The sequence below is a fragment of the Sinohyriopsis cumingii genome, chromosome 9 (assembly GCF_028554795.1).
Source record: "Sinohyriopsis cumingii isolate HCF-2022 chromosome 9, ASM2855479v2, whole genome shotgun sequence".
Lineage (NCBI taxonomy): Eukaryota > Metazoa > Mollusca > Bivalvia > Unionida > Unionidae > Sinohyriopsis > Sinohyriopsis cumingii.
The window spans coordinates 114,287,162-114,306,505 of record NC_142969.1 but is presented as its reverse complement, the minus strand read 5'-3'; the positions used below and the strand labels follow the sequence as shown (position 1 = coordinate 114,306,505).

The following is a 19,344-nucleotide window of genomic DNA, read 5'->3' as shown; positions in this document are numbered from 1 at the left end:
CTGCTGTAATCACCTGGAAGGTATTTTTAAGGGTAAAACGGTGTTACAGTGCCTTTTAGCACGATAATTAACTTAATATGGTTCATTTCCTAATTTTTAGACAATAATTTCAGAGCGGACCCAAATCCAGGCAAAAGAAAGATGAAGATGAGAGAACACTAATGGAAATGAAGCGTGAACTTGATGCCACAAATAACAAACTTGCAGAGTTGAAAATGAAAGTAGAGTGTTATGATAATTTGGCAAAAGAGGTGGAAGTTTTGAATGGAATGATCAGGAGAGTGGAAAGTAGACTTGCGAAACAGGATGAGAAAAATGACTCTCCAGGAAGCAATGTGAAAAGTAATCAGTCAAAACCTGTCAGTGAAGGTGAGATTTGGTTGATTTGACTGTGATTTTTCTGGCAGAGAATGACCTCTGTTCCATAATAGATGCACAGTATTGATTAGACATAAGTACATAGCCATCTATCATTGGGTCCAGGATGCATTCAGAAACATGCTTTTCATCCAGTACATGTTTTTGTTTTGATGTTAATGAAGCAATATACCTTGTCATAAGTCAACTAAAAGATCAGGATGAAAAATTTACAAAGGTATGGATGGCTTACTTCAGATATTGGAAATTTTCATGCCTGTCCATTGGACAGCTGAAACTATAACTGCTCATACTGGTCAGACTTGTCCCAGAGCTCATTTTAACACATGATTAATCCTAACTGGATGATAATTGATGAGTCCTAACTGCATTGGTGAGAATTTCCATAACAAAGTGCAGGTTTTAGTTCATTGGATGGACATAAACAATAGCAAAGTGCATGCTTGAGCTATATTAAGTGTGCATGGGCAGATTACTCCAGATATTTTCATCCCTGTATGTCATACCCCAAAATTTTACTTTGCAGTGAACTGTGATCATTGACTTATCTAGGTCAGAAACTTAGATCAATCCAAGTAAAACATGTCCCATAATTTTTGTTTCATATTGAGCCATATTTTAAGCAGCAAGTACATTGCTGAAAAATTCTAGTTGCTAAAATAATTATCATATCGGATTGAATGCAATCTTTGTCCTTAAAGGGTTATTATATTTTGACATTGCTTCAATACATGTCTTGTCATTACCTTGCACTGTTATGGAACGATTCTCTTGTCTGTGGTGGGCTTGTGGTACTATGGTTGTGGTGGGCCTTGGGAGACCTGGTGTAGGTATTACATCCCTTGGAAGCTTAAGAACTAACATGGCTCATTGCCACCAGTAGTCATGAAAAATGTGTACACGTAATAGATTTGCTTTTAAAATGCTTTGATGATTCTAAAAACATATGGTTACATTAAATATTGAGAAACATTTATTGGCAGTTTTAATTAGCACCAGGAATTGTTTGGTGAATTGGGATTTATATTTGATTACAAATGGGTTCTTGTGCTATGAGCTTTAACAGTTTACTCTGACAAACTGGTGACAATCTTGCTTTTTACGCTAGAGAGTGGTTTTAAGTGAATATTTGCTGACTAAAATCAGCTTGATCATACTTCTGTCTTTATGTGTATTTGCTATGTTTAAGATTTAAATTTTGTAAAAGGTAATATTCTCTTAAAAATTTCACTTGGCTGAAGTTAAACTGCATCCATTTTTCTTCTTTTTCTTGTAAAGGTGGTTTCTTCTTTAACATTTCCATCACTTTGCACAGGAAAGATTGATATACTTGAGGCAATTTTCTTTTGTAAAATCAACAAATTATTGCACAGTTTAAAATTGTGTGATCATTTCCTTATGACATCATTGATATGACGTCACTTTTTACATTGGTATATCGTAGATCTATGAATGATAAAAGATGTAAACTGGCAACTTCTTTCACTTATTAAGTAAGGAAAAAGACCTCTTACACAATTTTAAAAATAACAAGAACAGTCCTTTGAAAGAAAACAAGACAACACAATGTATATGAAACCTTTTAAAATCTTTTGCAATTTACAACCTTTAATAAATTGGTCAAGTAGACCATTCTTTTTATGTGGTCAGTACCAGCATAATCTCAATAAAAACAAATTCACCAACCCTTTTCTTTGTGCATTTCACAAGAGGAGTCTATGCAGCCTGTGTATATTTTTTGAATTTTGAAAATACTGATTCAAAATCCATTTTATGATCAAATAATGATGGTGCAATTTTCCCGATACAGTGACCTGTACTTGGAGATAGATATTTTTCGAAGAGAAACTCAAAAAAGGTACATCACTCTTTGTTGTGATTTTGGATTGGGTAGGGTCTGGATTATGTAAAAATATCAATTTTATTAACCTCCATCTTAAGACATGTGATTTATGTTATTGTATTGTCTGTCCATCTATCTTTCTTTCCCTCCATTAACATTGTACTTGTCCAGTCCATTACTTTTCAATGGTTATATATATCATAGCTGTATCTTGTGCTTCCAGGTCAAGGTCATGGCAATGGAAAATATAATTCTATTGCTTGTATCCTTTTCTATGGTATAACTTTTGAACCACTGAATTTATTTGAATGAAGCTTTATCTAAAGTAGCTGAGATCATTGGTAAGGGAAAGCTAACAGATGTATCATGTGTCATTTGTGGTACTATTTTTGGATAAAGGAAAATGCTCTGAAGTTTCAGAAAGCAATCATCCATATATGTAGATGGTATTAATCTAGACAGTAATTTGGCTTATGTTAAACCAATCAGAACATGTCTATTCTCAGTGTAAGTAGAATGACCTTGACTGTGAGTAGAATAACCTAGACTGTGAGTAGAATAACATAGACTGTGAGTTGGATAACCTTGACTGTGAGTAGAATAACCTTGATTGTCTTAGTAATACTTTCCAAATTGGAAAGGTTTTGGCAAATGAACAGTCAGCTAGATGTGTGAAGAATAGTCCTTATAAAATAATAAATGTGGAAAACACTTCAACCATCCATGGAATTCTGCACAGTTAAGTTTTAATGTTATTCCTGCAACATTTTAATGAATAAATTGAAGAAATCATTCAATTTCAGCTGATTGTGGTTTTGATTTGCTGTTTAATGGCACGGCAACATAAGTAGGTTATTTAGTGCTGAGGTAATTGGAGTAAAGTGCTTTTGTCTATAGGCACACCACTGTAGCCATCCCAGGCTGATCCAATGGTAGGACTTGAACCTGCATCCTTTAGGTCACAACTACAGCACACTAACCACTGAACCACCACACTAATACCTTCAAACTGATGTTTATGTTATTAGTGATAACATGATGTTATTAGCAATCACGTGATGTTATGATCACATGTCAATGAGTCTTGGGACATTAAATAAGTTATGATGTAATAGCAACTATGAGCTAGATGGCAGTTTAAAATGGCCACTGTTTACATCTACAGTCTTTGTCTTATATGCAGTTGAAAGTCTGAGATGGTTCTGATTGATGCAGAACTTGTTCCTAACTTTAAGCATGAAATACCTCAATCTGCTGTTGTTTATAAGTGCTTGCAGATGAGAACCTATGCTTTGTTTATTATTTTAAGGAAAAATATAAACCCAAATCTGTTGGTTTATCAACAGCTGGTAGATCTGGGTCCTTAGAAGATTGCATGAATTCATTTGCCATAGTGAACTGTTGGTTTATCATCTACTAGTACAGTGGTTCCCAACCCCCATGTCACAATCCAAATCGTGGTCGTGAGGATGTTTTGGGGGTCTCTAGGACTTTCTTTTTAGGGTTGCAAAACTTGTCAAAATATGGAAATTGGGTTGTGAGACTCAGAAATGTTTTGGTGTGATGGCTGAAAATGGTTGGGAATCACTGCATTGTTAGATCTTGGTCCTTACAGGATTCATGTCACTAATTTAACTGCCACCGTAAACCTATGAAAACAACATCCTATTAAAAATTCAATATTATATTTCTAACTACATGTGATCAAATCTATATCTCTGTTTATAATAGACCCATTCTTGATGCATGCTTTTGTGTGGAGAAAACCATATGAGCCACAGCATTTTTTATACATGTGTTTTAAACATGTTTTAAGTTCTGCAAAAAAAGAATTGGGTGCAAATTTCAGTACTGATTATTCCAAAGCTGAGACCATAAAAGGATAAAACATTGCATCAATAGATCATTGTCTCTATTTTTGTCAGTTACAGATAGGATTAATCAGCTATTTCCAGGCTGGTTCCCATCTTGGAGTTGTGCTTGAATAATCCACAAATAAATACAATGTGCTAGATAAAGTAGTCCTTTTGGGTGCTAGACTATGAGCAATTAGCTGTCAGGTATTTTGTAATATTCTTTTCCTCCTTCTAAAACTGTTTTCCTAACAGGTGTATATAGGTTAATTTGTACTGAACAGGTAAGCAGTTTCTTATAATTATCTATTTCCCCCCAGGCAGAGAGACAGGTCAATTCATAAGGGTCAATAGGTGATATCTATTAGACAGTAATGGAAGGTGAATTTAAATGCAATAGATCCAAGCCTACAGTTAGGGACAGTTCTATTTATTTCTATTTATCTTCATTCTATATGTCTTTCTAGTAGAAACTACACACACTAATTATGTCAGAATTCTTCCAATGTGTAGGCTGGGTGTAATATAAAATTTGAATTAGTTGTAACTGGGATGATTTTTTACTCCTCCATTTTAAAGAAAGAATTCCCTTCTATTCATTGAAGTCTGACTATTTATTTGATTAACTTGTGTTAATACTGGTGTTCATACAGTATAAATTGTGTTAACACTGGTGTTCATACAGTATAAATTGTGTTGATACTGGTGTTCATACAGTATAAATTGTGCATCTCCTGCTTCAGAATTCTCATTTAAGTGTCTTATAGGTTCTTTTTTATAGTTGTTGAAAAAGCTTGATGGTTTGGTTGTTAGTGTGTTGGACTGGCAACTGGAAGGGTTAAATCATACCATCAGACCAACCCATGTTGGTTCATACTGTATGATGCTACCTTCATGTCTTAACACCTCATAAAACCATAAAAATCTTTAGTATATTCAAAATACTCAGCCCCTAGTTCTCTAAAGTTTTCAAGCCAAAAAACTTAAGTTCAGTGTATTAATGAAAATTATTTTGTGTTGTCATTAAATGAAGCTTGCAGGGGTCATTTTAGTGCATTATGTCATCTTGTATTAAGCAAGTCCTTTGCCCATTGGACATCATGCCAGTCAGCAGGTTAAAAATTACAATGTCAAGGTCAGGAATGGATGACCATTTGGTGCAGCCAAGGAATATTTCAGATATTTAATGTCGATCATTTGATTTGCTTGGGTTAAAGAGAGAAAAAAAGAAAGAGGGCTTGTAGGTAAAAGTTCTATGTTGCCTGATACAGAAAAAGAAAGAGCAATGTCTCCTACTGTTTTTCTTTGAGGCTCATCTCCTCTGTTTAGTTCTTATCCCATGTATTTCTATCATAGGCCTATAGCTTACTGATCATAAGAGACATTTTTTGTTCATTGTAATTAATTCTGGTTAATACGTACTAATTAATTCTGGTTAATACATACTCATCTGATAATCCATCTGTCTCCATTCATTCTTACATACACCAATTCTACAAACATGATTATTCATATTGGGTTATGCTATTTTTCCTCTTAATAAAGATATTTTCATAGACTTTGGCTCCTCCATCATTTTGCATCTATCAGATTTCATAATAACCCTATACTCAGGTTTTATGGCAGTGTCACTTAAAATCTGACATAAGGATTGAGTGCTGGAAGAAATTTCTCCAGTTGACCAGAGTAAATCCTTAATGTATATCTGTACCAACAACGTATCTAGTATACAGGGTTTTTCTCTTTTTATTCTGGCTCATTTTTGTGCCATTTCTTGAAAAATCTTCAGATGCAAGGGGTAGTATGGGAACTGAGTTCATCATTACTTCAGTTCCAACACTGCCTGGTAAGGCTGCAGTATTTTTTTAAAAAATCTAAATATGTGAACAGTATACAATAACTAAAATGATGTCATTTAATCAAAACAAATTAAATCTCGACCATACCCACAATCTGCACATTAGGCTAACAGCTACTGTTGGTAAATAAACCGTTGACAGTGTGCATGCTTTATTTCACTCAGCTTGCAGTGGTTTCTTTTGACATAATCTTTTACCACATATTTTGAGAGAATTTAGTAATATATCTAACAGTTTGGGTGACACATTCCAAAGTTGTCATTTTTAATTTTATATTGCTATATACATGTTCTGGATGAGCCGAGCATATGCAGTGGGTGTTTTTGTAGGATCTATGATGACTGTTAGGGAAGGCAGTGACTTACTAAATTGAAATTAAGTTTCTTTAAAATAAAATGTTATTAATCATAGGTTTTGTCAGTAAATATTTTTCAAAGGTAAATAATTTAGGTTAAAGAATGATTTTCCAGTAAGATCAATCAATCCATTTGAGGTGTATTGTGTAGTATAGTCAATTCTGTGAACTTCAGCTCCATCCTAGTGATGCCACATATGATTTGAAAATTATCCACGCATTAAGGATAGAATTAGCTTAACAGTCCTTTTAAGCAGAGATTTGGAAACAGTGAATTGGAACACTGTTACCAATTTTGCAAATTTTTACAGGCACTAAACTCGGCTGTTGATATATAGATGTTGCAGCCTTATTGCGTGGAGGATTTAGTTGTTTCGATACGTGGTTGGTGTAGATGCTTAATAAGAATTTAATTTTTTTTTCTTCAAGGACATTTTTAGGACTTTTTTTAATGGTCAAAAGGGGGTATTTATGGAACAAGGTGAAACTTTTGTCTTGTAGCTTCATTTAATTTTCAAAACACCTTTAACAATTTTTAATAGTACCCGCTATACCATGATAGCTTCATTTAATTTTGAAAACACCGTTAACAAGTTTGATGGTGCCAAGCATACCATGGTACATTATGATACTCTCAAAATACAACTGTTAACTACATAATGCGATTATCGGTTATGTCCCCAAACTACATGTACTGTGTTATGACCGGGGAGGGGGGGGGGCTGTATGGAAAATCTTGTTGGTACTGATATATATATATATATATATATATATATATATATATATATATATATATATATATTCACAACTCAACCCTACACATACATTCAGAACAGAACTATTTACTGGGGTTTAAATCTTCTTAAAAGGGATTGATAATTAGCTTGGAGCTCTTCTGTGTGAATCATGAATTTATTTTAAACAAGCTAGTTTGCTCTAAGAAAATAATCTGCCTTTTAATTTACATGTAACCGAACTTTTTCACAAGTTGAAAGAATTTGCCATAAGAGGTGTGTGGTTTATGCGTGAGTCACGACGGTCTCCTTTGTAGCTGGAGCATGAGAAGGATTACAGCATTGCTCAATACGCAAGCCACTCTCTTGTAGTACTGTTCACTCGTTGCCATACGCAGGGCAGGGATCAGGATACTGCATGACTTCACATGGAATGAGTGTTGCTTACTAGGTTGGATATGATCGGAGACAGGAAGCATTGATAATATTTCATATACATATCTATTGGGACTTGATTGTTGTGCAGGATATACAGCGTGTTTGTTACCTCAGAGGAACTGTGCAGTTTTTTTTCTTCCATGTGGAGTCGGTGATTTCTTTGTCATCTCTGGCAAAAAAATTATTGTGTCTGCTGTGTGTTCTGTTTGGTCCATTCAGTGTATGTGATCTGAAAATGGAGAATCAGGGGGACACTAAAAGAAGATGCTCTCTCATTCGCACGGTTTGTACTGAAAATATGTTGGTATTTCGTTATGCTGCATTGTCAGACATATCCCGTGCTGTAAAAACTGTAAAAATCGAGGTAGGGTGGTTCTATTTTTTTTGTATACAGATACAGTTGGAGACTGACCATTTAATTTTGTGGGGGTGGGGTTAGATGGCATATAATGTTTCAGAAAAAATCCGGCCGCCGTTTCGCTTTAAATTATTTGATTTTAAACAAAGTACTAAACATGTCCATTATATTATTACTTGAAGGAACACAAAAAAAAAAAAAAAAAAAAAATTGCTGTACCCCTAAAATTAAATGGTTAAATGGTGAAACCCTTTTACAATTGTGGCAGTTCTGGAAACTTGTGGAAAGCACGATACCCCGCATACAAAAATGTCTTTTCTTTATTTTAAAAAGAGTGCTACTATATCCGGACAGCTAATTTAATTCCAGTAACTTTAGTGTTATACAGTCCGGTTAGAAGGCAATTTTTATTTCATTATCTTCAAATAAACTCCCTCAGTCTATAATCAGGCCAGAATTATTAAAAAATGTCTAGTCCAGTTTACAGTTTTAAACCTTTAACAAAACTAGGATCGACTGTAGGTTCCATTGATGTACACGTGACTCATCATTACCCTCATGTATCCCTTTTATTTTTGGAAACAAGCATTAAGTTGTGTAACAGGGGATGATGAGCATCTGCAAGTTATGTACTTTCTTTTCATCACATGGATTGATAACTTGAACCTTATCAGCAGAATTATGGAACATGCCGGGAATTGCAATCTGTTTATATTTCCTTACAAGCTATTATGTTAATTTATTTTGCTCCGATCCCTTTTGGACAAATTTCTGAACACGTTTGTAAAAACTAATTACTATACAGTTTCTATCACTAAACGGGGTCGTATAATTTTTACATTTCCTGCTGTTGACGTCATTGTGGATCAGATGTATGTATTAGTAGTACAGACTCGAAGTAATGATAATTAATATGGCTTTAAAAAAAAAAAAAAAAAACTGCTTGCCTAGTACTGCTATGGGAGTGACAGAGTGCATTGTCATTGGTAGCGGCGTGAATTGAAATTTCAGGATGATGAACGTTAGTATGTTTACACCACCATTCAAGTGAAACTAGGGCTATTGTCGTCCGCGTTTGCAGGGTGTATTAAATGGCAATCCCGCCATGATAAGTGTGCTATTTGCCGTACCATAAAGGCCGTAATGTGCCTGATCAATATCATAATATATCTGGTTTATTTTGGCTAACGATTTGCGTATATTGGTTATTTTGTTCGTTACATACAGTCAGGGGCATGTATAGAGTTTAGAGTTCTCTGCTACAGTGTACAGTTCTTTCTGAAAAGGAGTGGGAGGGAACAAAAACAAAAACCGAAGTCATATTCTCAGTCCTTGGGTTGCATTATAAAACTTTAATTTATTGTTTAAGTAAAATTATTTTGATTCGAGCCTATGAAGCCTGATTAGTGTGGGTAGATATTTTAATAGAGTTTGTCCTGTAAATTTAAATTTCTGTGTAACCTGTGCCATAATCATAAATTCTGTTTTTATGAATTTTGGCAGAATCGTTGCATCTCCCTGCTGAATCAGCATTTTTAGGTCATATGATTATGTTGGGGCACAGGGTTTGCCTCTTTTTTCACTTGAAAGCGGAAACTTGGACAATGTACTTGCGGTCGTTACACATTTTGTACCAGTTTAATAGCCTCCATGTACGTTGAACCGATGGTATTTTCATGTCATGTGTTTTGTTCGGGAGGTAGGTGTCATGTTTAGTAGGGACTTTTTTTAGTGTTTGTCTCTGTCTGTCTGCAGTTTTAATGTGCTAGTTTTGAAGTTTTCGTCCTCCCTTCAAAGCATACATGTAAATGTATTTATTTCTTTACAGAATGACTCATCATTGTCATTATTAATGTAAATTCTTCACATTAAACTTTAGAAATATTCTTACGGTTGATTAGGGATATACTTTTTCACAATCCAGGGTCAGTATAAAGTTTTTGCCCATTCTATATTTTTCTTAATTTTTTTTTTTGTCATGGAACTTGATAGTTTATTTTGTCTTGTGGAGAAGCGCATATCAAATTACCAATAATGGGTCACAGTATCATGTTTGTACAAAACTTGCTACTGTAGTTTCGAGGCCATAAATTGTCCCAGAAATATTCAGTGTGTGAAAATCATGCATTATATTTGCGAGCACTACCTTTTTTACTTTTGGAAATATTTCGTATATTTAGACTTCTACCCTCCCCACTCATTATCATTTTCTCTCGTTTCCAAATAGAGGGTGGAATGCACGACCCCACCCCACCCAATTAAAAGTCTAAGCATCTAGCCCATGTGCAGAATTCTGTTGTCTCTATTTTGCATCCTAGACTTGTCTGTAGGATTTAGCATACCTGTAAAGTTGAAAAATGTTTTACGTGTTTGCCCCTCAATGTACACAGTGCAGTCATGAAAACTGGATTTTATTGAGAGAGAAAAAAATTGAAAGTAATTGGGAGTGCCAGTTAATCTTGCAATACTACTGGTGGTTATTGAGTATTCTGTTAATAGAGAGGTGTGTTTCCTTAGTAGCAGCTGGTTTTCGTAGATAACAAATTGTCTATAATCATGGTTAAGGGTGTACTCTCACCTGGATTTTATTAATGAATGGACTGTTGTAAACAAGATGTACCTTTTAGGAATGTGGTGTTTTATCCATACATCATATTAATTTTCCAGCTTTTCTTGCCTTTACCATAACTTTATGAATGTTAAAAAATTTGGAAGCACTGATGTGAGGATAGGCTGATGTGAAAGAAGTTAAATGAATCCAGAACTAGCGCATTAATTTCACTGTTGATATCACAAATTTATGTGAAGCAGTTAACCTAAATAACTTGAAAACCATAAAGGTCATACAATGGTAATGTTTGGAAGCACTCTGTCTACTTGTGTCAACATAGGGATAAGGTGGTAAACTCAGTACTGTATGTAATGTATGTCCATACCATCTATAGTCACTTGAAAATCAAGTCAAATTGCAAACTGCACAGAATGAGATCTGCAGTCACATATTGTGCTGGCAGATCTTGGTCTCTGCAATTTGTAAAGAGTAAGGCTAAAAATATGTTTCTAGTCAGCTGACCATCCCATTTTTTCATTGCTGACCCTAGCAATTTTACCTTCCACAAGAAAAATATATTTAAAATTTTTTAAATTTAGAAGAAAAAAATTCCAACATTGATTTGTGTATCTGAGCAATTTTTTCCAGTACTTGAAGTATGATCATTACTTTTATCTATATGTTTGAAAAAAAATAAAACCATTGCAATAAGAAACACCAGTTTTGTCCAAATAAGTAGAACAAACGTAGACCCAGATCTGCAGTCGCATAATGCTAGAGTAGATCAGGATCTATGTTGTTTACAGTTGGACTTTACTTGTAAGCAAGTATATGAGGTAAGTGGAATCCAATTGCTAGCATCATAGACCAATATCTGCTAGTGCATAATGTACCGGTAAATCATGATCAATGCAGTTTGCGGTTGGATTCAACTTGTACACTAGTATATACTACGCATGGCTTATATGTAACTCGTATTCATCACATAAAAGTGACACATACGTGAAGGGTCATGATTTTTATAGCCAGATTATGCTTTTTATATGCAATGCAATATATTTCTCTCTGTAGCAAAATGTGTGTCAACACACACCACACATCATCAGTTTGATGGAATGTATACATGTAAATTGTTATCTATAAGCACCTTAAAAAAAATCTTGTGTACTTCATTTGAATTCCAACACACTAGTCGGCTGCTTGGAGTCACCACCTTTGAAACAGCCTGCACAATAGCCAATTCTGGCTGAAATAAAACAAAAATGTGATAACTATAGACATAACTTATTCCTCACTAGAGTAATCCAGTTTATTTAAACATACATGAGTGGTATCATTGTCAGGGTCGGTCCCTACAACTGTGTTTGAGCAAGTTTTGACTCACTAGGGGCAGAGTACTCTTTAGTTGTGTATCAGAATCAGCCATTTTAGTTAATCAGGTAAATGAATGGTGTGTGCAAATTAACCATGTGACTTGTAAGATACATGTGCATACTGCTGGAAAGCACAAAGAGTGTACAAAAAAACAAAACCTCCATTTTAAACAAGTTGTTGCAACATAATTCCATAGATGCCGACTGCTGTGGTTTAAATTCTGTAAACAGGAGAGGAAATGTGGCAACGTTTAAAATAGTTTTTACCCAGAAATCTTGCTGGTTACTACTATTTAAACATTTTTTTATGTAAAATAATTTTTCTGCACCCAACAATAAATTCTATTTCGTTAGAATTTACACAGCAGAATGTTAAGTAATATTTTAAAGTGAACCTATAGATTATTGTTGGATGATGAACAAGTCCTGGTTTCAATGTGTGGGTGTGCATACTTTTACAATGCCCATGTTTTGGTTTTCACACACACACACACACTGCGTTATTTTGATACCCAAGACCCATCAAAGTTGGAGTTTTTTATTTCATATTTTTAAAAAATAAAGAATTCATTGAAATCGGCATATTAGGTGGGGGTTTTCTTCCAAATTCATAATATATTTTGGACCATGTGTTTTGCAATAAGCTGCATATCAGAAAATGATCATTGAAGTTGCACTGAACTACTCAGCTGTCACTTATCTTGCAGTTAACTTGTACTCGGTTGATGAAGGCTTCTACCCAGGGCTGGATTAACCCTTACATTTATAAGACTATAGCCTTAAACCTTCATATTTTGTGGGCCATCCATTCCATACTTTTGCAATATGCAACATATATTTAGGCCTTTTGTTTCTATTTGCCTTAAGTCTTTCATGACCTTCGTGACCTTAATCCAAACCTGCCTATACCACCTGGTATTTGTACAGACTGACCTTTCACTTCCTTACATATGCAAAGTGAAAGTAACTTCTAAGTGACCTACAAGTCAAACATATATCAGTCGGTTATTTTTGTAGGGAAGTTTTGCAACAACTAATGCTGCCATAGGCCTTGCATTTGCAGGCAAGACACTTTAATAAAATGCTTTCTTTTCATATCATGCTATACCTAACCCATTTTGTTTCCACTTCTGTTTGTGAGAAGATCTGCAGACTACAACAGGTGGTAGATAGCAGGTGTCCTATCGGCTTGTCTTTGATGTTGCCCACACAATAATGACTCTGGACTGATAATACTTATATATCTATGCTTCTTCCATATTTGCCTATGTGCAATGCATCATGGGTTTTTAGGTTTATGTCTCCTCCTGGTCGTCACACCGGTATTTAGCTGATCTTGTTTGTTTTGGGTTTGTTGTTATTTTAGCTTTTTAGGCATAGTCCAGAAGAGCTTGTGAAATGGTCATCAACAAATGTCTAAACTGCCCATTAGCACAAGTTTGTTATTGCTGCTCACTCCTACACATCTTTGAGGATTGCCATGAAACTTTATAAACACATCCATCTCATTGTCTGGTTGTTTCTAACTGAAAATGGTGCTGCTCAGACATCTAATATGGCCACCACAGTGGCCATCTTGAAAATCCTATCACTACTTTTTTGAATGGATGGTCATATCATTGGGGTTGCTATTAAAGTACTTGTTAAGATATCTAGTTGATCAATAATGAAAATGGTGCCAATCTGGCGTTGGGTATGACCACCATGGTAGCCATCTTGAAAATCTTGTTATACATATTTGTCTGAATGGATGATCATGTGAACATGTTGCATTTTAGTTGGCCCTACATGAAAATGGTGCCAATCTAGCATCCAGTATATCTGCCATGGCAGTCAACAGGGAAATCTTGTTAACACTACTCCTCTTGAATGGTCATTTTAGCATGGGGTTTACACTGAGAGACCTTTTATGATGTCTAGTTGGTCCTAAATGAAAATAGTACCACTCTGATGTCCAATGTGGCTGTCATGGCATCCATCTTAGAATTTGTTATCCCAACTCCACTTGAACAGAAAGTCACATTGATGTGTGGTTTCACCAGAAGAATTCTTATGATGTCCATTTGGTCTTAAATGAAATTGGTCCAAATCTGATATCCAGTATGGCCAACCACTACTGCTGAAGGGAAAGTCACATCTTGAAAATAATGTTATATCTGCTTGTTTCCAAATGGATGGCTGTATCAGTATGGGATTTTCAATTGCATACTTCTTATACGCCTTGTGTCATACCTGCCATAATGACTATCTTAAAAATCTTGTCAATAAACACCAGAATGGATGGATGATCATTATAACATGGGCTTTCTGATGATGTCCACTTTGTCCCAAAAGAAAATGATGCCAAGCTAACATCCAGTATGTGTTCCACAGCTGCTAATTTGAAAACCATCTTGATATTGCTGAGGAGCATAAAAGATGGTTTCAGCACTCAACAGTTAAAAGGATGATTTGGACTTATCTTGAAGTCATGGAAAATCTTTTTAATAAGTAGAACATCTGGCCCATTGAGGGACTCTTGGTTTGTATGTTTTAACAGTACCTTTAACAAATTTTTGGCTATATCATGCCAAGGAAATTGAAGCTGCTAAGTACCTTCACAATGGACCAATCCAATGGCCTAAGTGTTTAGAGCATTCACATCAGATCCAGGAGGTCATGGGTTCAAACCCGGCAGAGTCATACCAAAGACTTATCAAATGGTACTAGCAGTGGCCTCACATGGCGCTCAGTAATGCTGAGGTTAGTGTTCGGACTGATAGGCTTGTCAATAGCTTCCCATGGGTCAATGGCTCTTTTCGGGTTCTCCCTCTGTCAAAATATACTAGTGACCATGTATATAATCTGTCATGTGCTGAAAACTGTCCTTAAACACCACCAAACCATGAACCAGGCTGTTTTCATGTAGCGAGAATACATGGTCTAAATGACTGAAATGGGAATATTAACCTTAATCATGCTTTCAACACATAATTGGATATATAGCTATATCATGCAGAGGAAATTGGAGTTAAGTGCTATGAACAAGCAGAGGCGAATGACCTGGGCCTACCCCCCCTTTGCACTTGAGATGTGTACATTTTTTGTACAAGATAATGTAGGTAAATAGGTCATGTGTACATTTTTTGTACAAGATAATGTAGGTAAATAGGTCATGTGTACATTTTTTGTACAAGATGATGTAGGTAAATAGGTCATGTGTACATTTTTTGTACAAGATAATGTAGGTAAATAGGTCATGTAGTTCAGCTGTCAGTCATCCTTGGTTTATCACATGACTATTGTCTTAATAAAGCCGTATCATATTTTCTTGTGTCAGACGCATGTAATAACACAAAATGGCAACAAATGATGTCATGTGAGGCAAAGGCTTAATGATGGAGGCATCAAATGTATTGTAGGTTGTTTCATTACACTATATTGTTATAAGATAACAGTGGATATTTTGTAATATGATAAATAAAGTCATACATGAAACTTGTTAAATAATTCAAATGATGCTTGCCAATAAACTTAGAAATCAACTTGTTTCATAAATTTTAAATGAGTACTCTTGTAAGATCCTGTTTGTAATACATGTAGAGATAGCTGCTGTTTTTCTAGTCCCAAACATTGCCAGTATTTAGGCAAGTTTCATCATAGAAGTTCAAACACTTGTGGAAAATGGCAATAAGTTTTTACTTTTTAGCTTGCTGGACTTGCATACAAAAGGTCATTAGTTTGAATTCTATTATTGGATCAGCCATGGACTGGTTACCTAGCTATAATTGTGACCAAAAGAATATTATTTGATCAGCCATGGAGTGGTTACTTAGCTATAATTGTGACCAAAAGAGTGCCAATTCAGATCCTGCTGTTGGATCAACCCAAATTGCTGTTGTATGTCTTTGGGAATGGCTCTTTACTCCTGGTGACTCAGCATCAAATAACCTACTTGTTATGTGTGAGTATTCTGTAACAAACTAGACCAAAACAATTATGCATGCATATGTGTATTGACCCATATTGATTTTCTTCAGTAACTGTGTCCTGGATTTGTCTTGTTTTGAGTAGTTATTGTAACTTGACATTATCAGCTAAGGAAAAGAGGTACTGATAACTAAGATGGCGGATATAAGCAGTAGAGCCTGCTTCCCTTTGATTAACTTTTGGTCAATAGTCTCTCAACTGGAGGATCCTATGTTCAGCTTTCCCTTCAAGTAGGATTAATGCAACTGAAATATTCCCTCAAGGATTGTTAGTTGAAACACGTCAGCAGTCCAAGACATACGAATAGCAGTTTGTTGAGCCACTCAAGTCCAACACAATGGATGATAAAACTGATGAGGTAAAAGATTAAGATTGAAAATAACTACACAGACTAATGTGAACTTACATTGTTTAGAGCATGTTAATTTTTGAAAGGTCAAAAGTTTGTTTTAAGTACAGATTTCAGTGATCTGCCTTGCCAACTTTGCTGTGGTGTTAATTTTGGGCCAAACATTTATTGGAGGAAAAGGGAATTATAGAGTTTATATTTTGGTTTTGTCGTTTTTTCAAAATAGCTTTTATATGGTATATTTAACACAGAGAGCCATTTGAGTTTTGAGGGAATCATGCCATTGCAGAACTTAAATATGTGTTTCTTTGGTTCCTGCTTCACTGTGATATGTCACTATTTCAAAGTTATTGGTTAGAGGGTTGGACTCCGACCTAAAGGATACAGGTTGAGATTCAGTCATTGGATCAATCTGTATCAACTACCATATATACTTGCTTGTAAGTTGAGTCTGACTGCAAACAACAAAGATCCTGATCTGCCGTATCATAATGCACCTGTAGATCAGGGTCTGTGTTTTTTCAGCTGATTACTCCAAACAAATTGCACAGACCCCAAATCTGCCAGCGCATTATGTGATATCAGCTCAAGGTCTGCGCGGTTTGCAGTTGGACTCGTCTCTTAAGTGTGTATATACAGTAATGTGATATGTCTTGGGAAAAATGTTTTACTCCAGTTGACACACCACAAAATAATTAAACTTTTGTTACTACCAGAAGAAGCTATACCAAAGTTAATTGTAGTTCTGAATCATGTTAACTTTCTTGGGGGATTATAGTTTATGAATCTTTTTAAGAATCCTTTTCAATTTGGATTTGAACAAGTTCACAGAAAATGTTGCTTCTGGCAATTTGGGGTAAAATGTATTGTAATTGTGAAAATAGCTGAAGAGTTGAAATATATCGAAAAATCCACACAAGTTAAGCAAGTATGATTCATATTTTTCTGGAACTCATTTTTGTGGCCCTTCTTGCACCAGTTTTGAATAATTACAAATTGAGACCAGCCTGCTCACTCTCTGCTAAATATTTATTAGTAAGCTATTCACTTTTATGATCTTCATGAAAAGAAATGAGAAACAATCTTCCAGTAGAAAGTGCAAACATTAACTTAACAAAGTTGCCAATGTGGTCAAAGAAACCAAGGAGTGTAAAGTATAGTGTATTTAGCGTATCCCCTATGGGTACAGGAATGAATGTAAAAAAAATCTCCTTGGCATCAAAACTAGGGGTCAGACTGAGTAAAAAAAGCAAACTTTGGTATAAAAACTCTGGCTCAAATTAAAAATTTGGGGGTCTCTGAAGCGAAAATGAGGGTAAAAAGAAACACTGATATTATAGGGCTATATGAATTCCGCTAAAGTCAACTTAATCCAGCTGACTTAACACATTAACTTTCCCTTGGAAGATTTGCGCTTGCCCCCAAAATATGAAAAACATGTTACAAATATTTTTTAAAAATGAACTAAAATATTTTTACAAAATTTAGTTCTGTTTTAATAATAAGCAGCTTCCTTTGTTATCGTTAGATTTTTTGCACATGAAAAAATCTTTCAAATAAATAAATATGCCTGTAGTTAAAATTATCAAACAGGACATGTAGAAGAGATGAAAAGAAAAGGAAGGGTACAAATTGATAGCTGTAGGATAGTTTGAAGAAATAGATTAACACAAATCTCTTGTACTACATCATTGTTAATGAAACTTTGGAACGTGTCTCCATTAATTACTACAGCTATGTAAACAATAGATTACAAAAACTGCTTGTGGATGATACACATTTCAGTATATTGGTCATGATTTAAAAAATCCACAAGGCTGACCAGTTAAAATAAGGGCATTTTATTAATTGCAAACACGCGTTGGTATACAGCGGCAGATGGAGCAGTAAAAGCTGCCTTGCAGCCACCCATTTTCGGAATGGATGATTACACATATTGACATCAAATATTGTATCAGTCATCATTCTGTGATACTTGAAAAATCTATGGAATGAAAACTTCATCAACTTAAAAACTTTAAATCCCCGATCGGAGAGTGTCATCCTGTTTTATAGAATAAATTGCAGAGATGGATGGTATTGTGCCGATAGCATATTTGACATACATTATATAGCTCATACATACATCCAGAGGGATGCACCTTTACCTGTGTGCATACCATGCATACACGGTGAAACACATTCTTGAGTGTGTTGATTTCCATGCAGCGAGACAGAACTATTTTGATAATGTACCATGATAAAAATTTTTTAGGTTGTTGAAAATTGATTCCAGTGTGTGTGTACTTTAGTATGATGCTCACAACTCATTTACAATCAACTTTTAAAAGATTCGTTAGATGTTTGCACCTTTATTGGGTAGTTTAAAAAATCTGCAAGTGAAGTTTAATTTACTTTCCTATTTCATATCAGAAAATCATTTATTGTAAGCTGCTTTTAAAAGGGGCATTATTTTGTTTTTCTTTTAAATTCACAGGAATGTGACGAGCAAATTTTAACAAATCTTTTGAAATTTTCATATTCATTCATGTGCAGAAAGGTGGTACGTAGGATGTACACTAAAGAGAATTGTTCTAGTGGGTCATGGAGTTCAGGAATAATTAGACACTGGAAGCAGATGGATCCTGTCAGAAGCAGGCTCCTATTTGGGTTGGCAGGAAGCTCAATAATTTGAACCCTGAGGGTGTGCACAATTTAGACATGTATATCTCTTAATTTCGAGTTGTGGGCAAAAATCAATATTTCTGCACCATTTCGCATTGTATTGTTGTTTGCTCATATTAGCTCCATAGGATGTTTTGTGCAGTTTGACATAAACAAGGTGTACAAAACGTTCGTTTCCCCACCGCTGTCACCATATTATATGGAGGGCCATAGAGTGTTCCTTGTGTCTTTATCTATTGCACATCTTTATTTAGTTTCTATGTATCAATAATTTTGTTTCTGGTAAATCCCTTTTAAAATGCTTAATGAATTTGCAAAAAATTTTGGGACAAGTTTTTATGTTGAGAAGTCAAGTTTGAGAGTAATACGGCCCTGGTTAGAAAGTAATATGGCCCCTGTTTGAAATTTCCAATGTATAATAAGTTTCATTGTGAGAAGAAAAAGAAATTCAAGGATTTAATGAATTCAGATTTGGTTCAAGGACTACTGTGACTTGTTTGCTTTTTAACTTTTTCTGTCAAAATTTGAGTTATAGCACCAATTTGATCTGTAATTTGGCATTTAGATATTTGCATATTAAACTAAGGGTTCTTCAGTTGCCCCTGATTATCATGGGGCCA

The 19,344-nt window shown here is 35.0% G+C and overlaps 1 protein-coding gene across 20 annotated transcripts in view; it reads left to right on the top strand.

Annotated features, from left to right (window-relative positions):
- The window catches only part of LOC149792501 (uncharacterized), a 250,958-nt gene that overhangs the window by 215,619 nt on the left and 15,995 nt on the right, over positions 1-19,344 (top strand). For 11 of the 20 annotated variants that reach the window (XM_089971093.1, XM_089971092.1, XM_089971102.1 and 8 more), the window contains one exon: positions 114-369. The exons of the other annotated variants lie outside the window; for them this stretch is intronic. In XM_089971093.1, the coding sequence (XP_089827219.1) occupies positions 114-369 (256 nt within the window). The remainder of the gene's footprint in view (positions 1-113; positions 370-19,344) is intronic. 20 annotated transcript variants of the gene reach the window in all.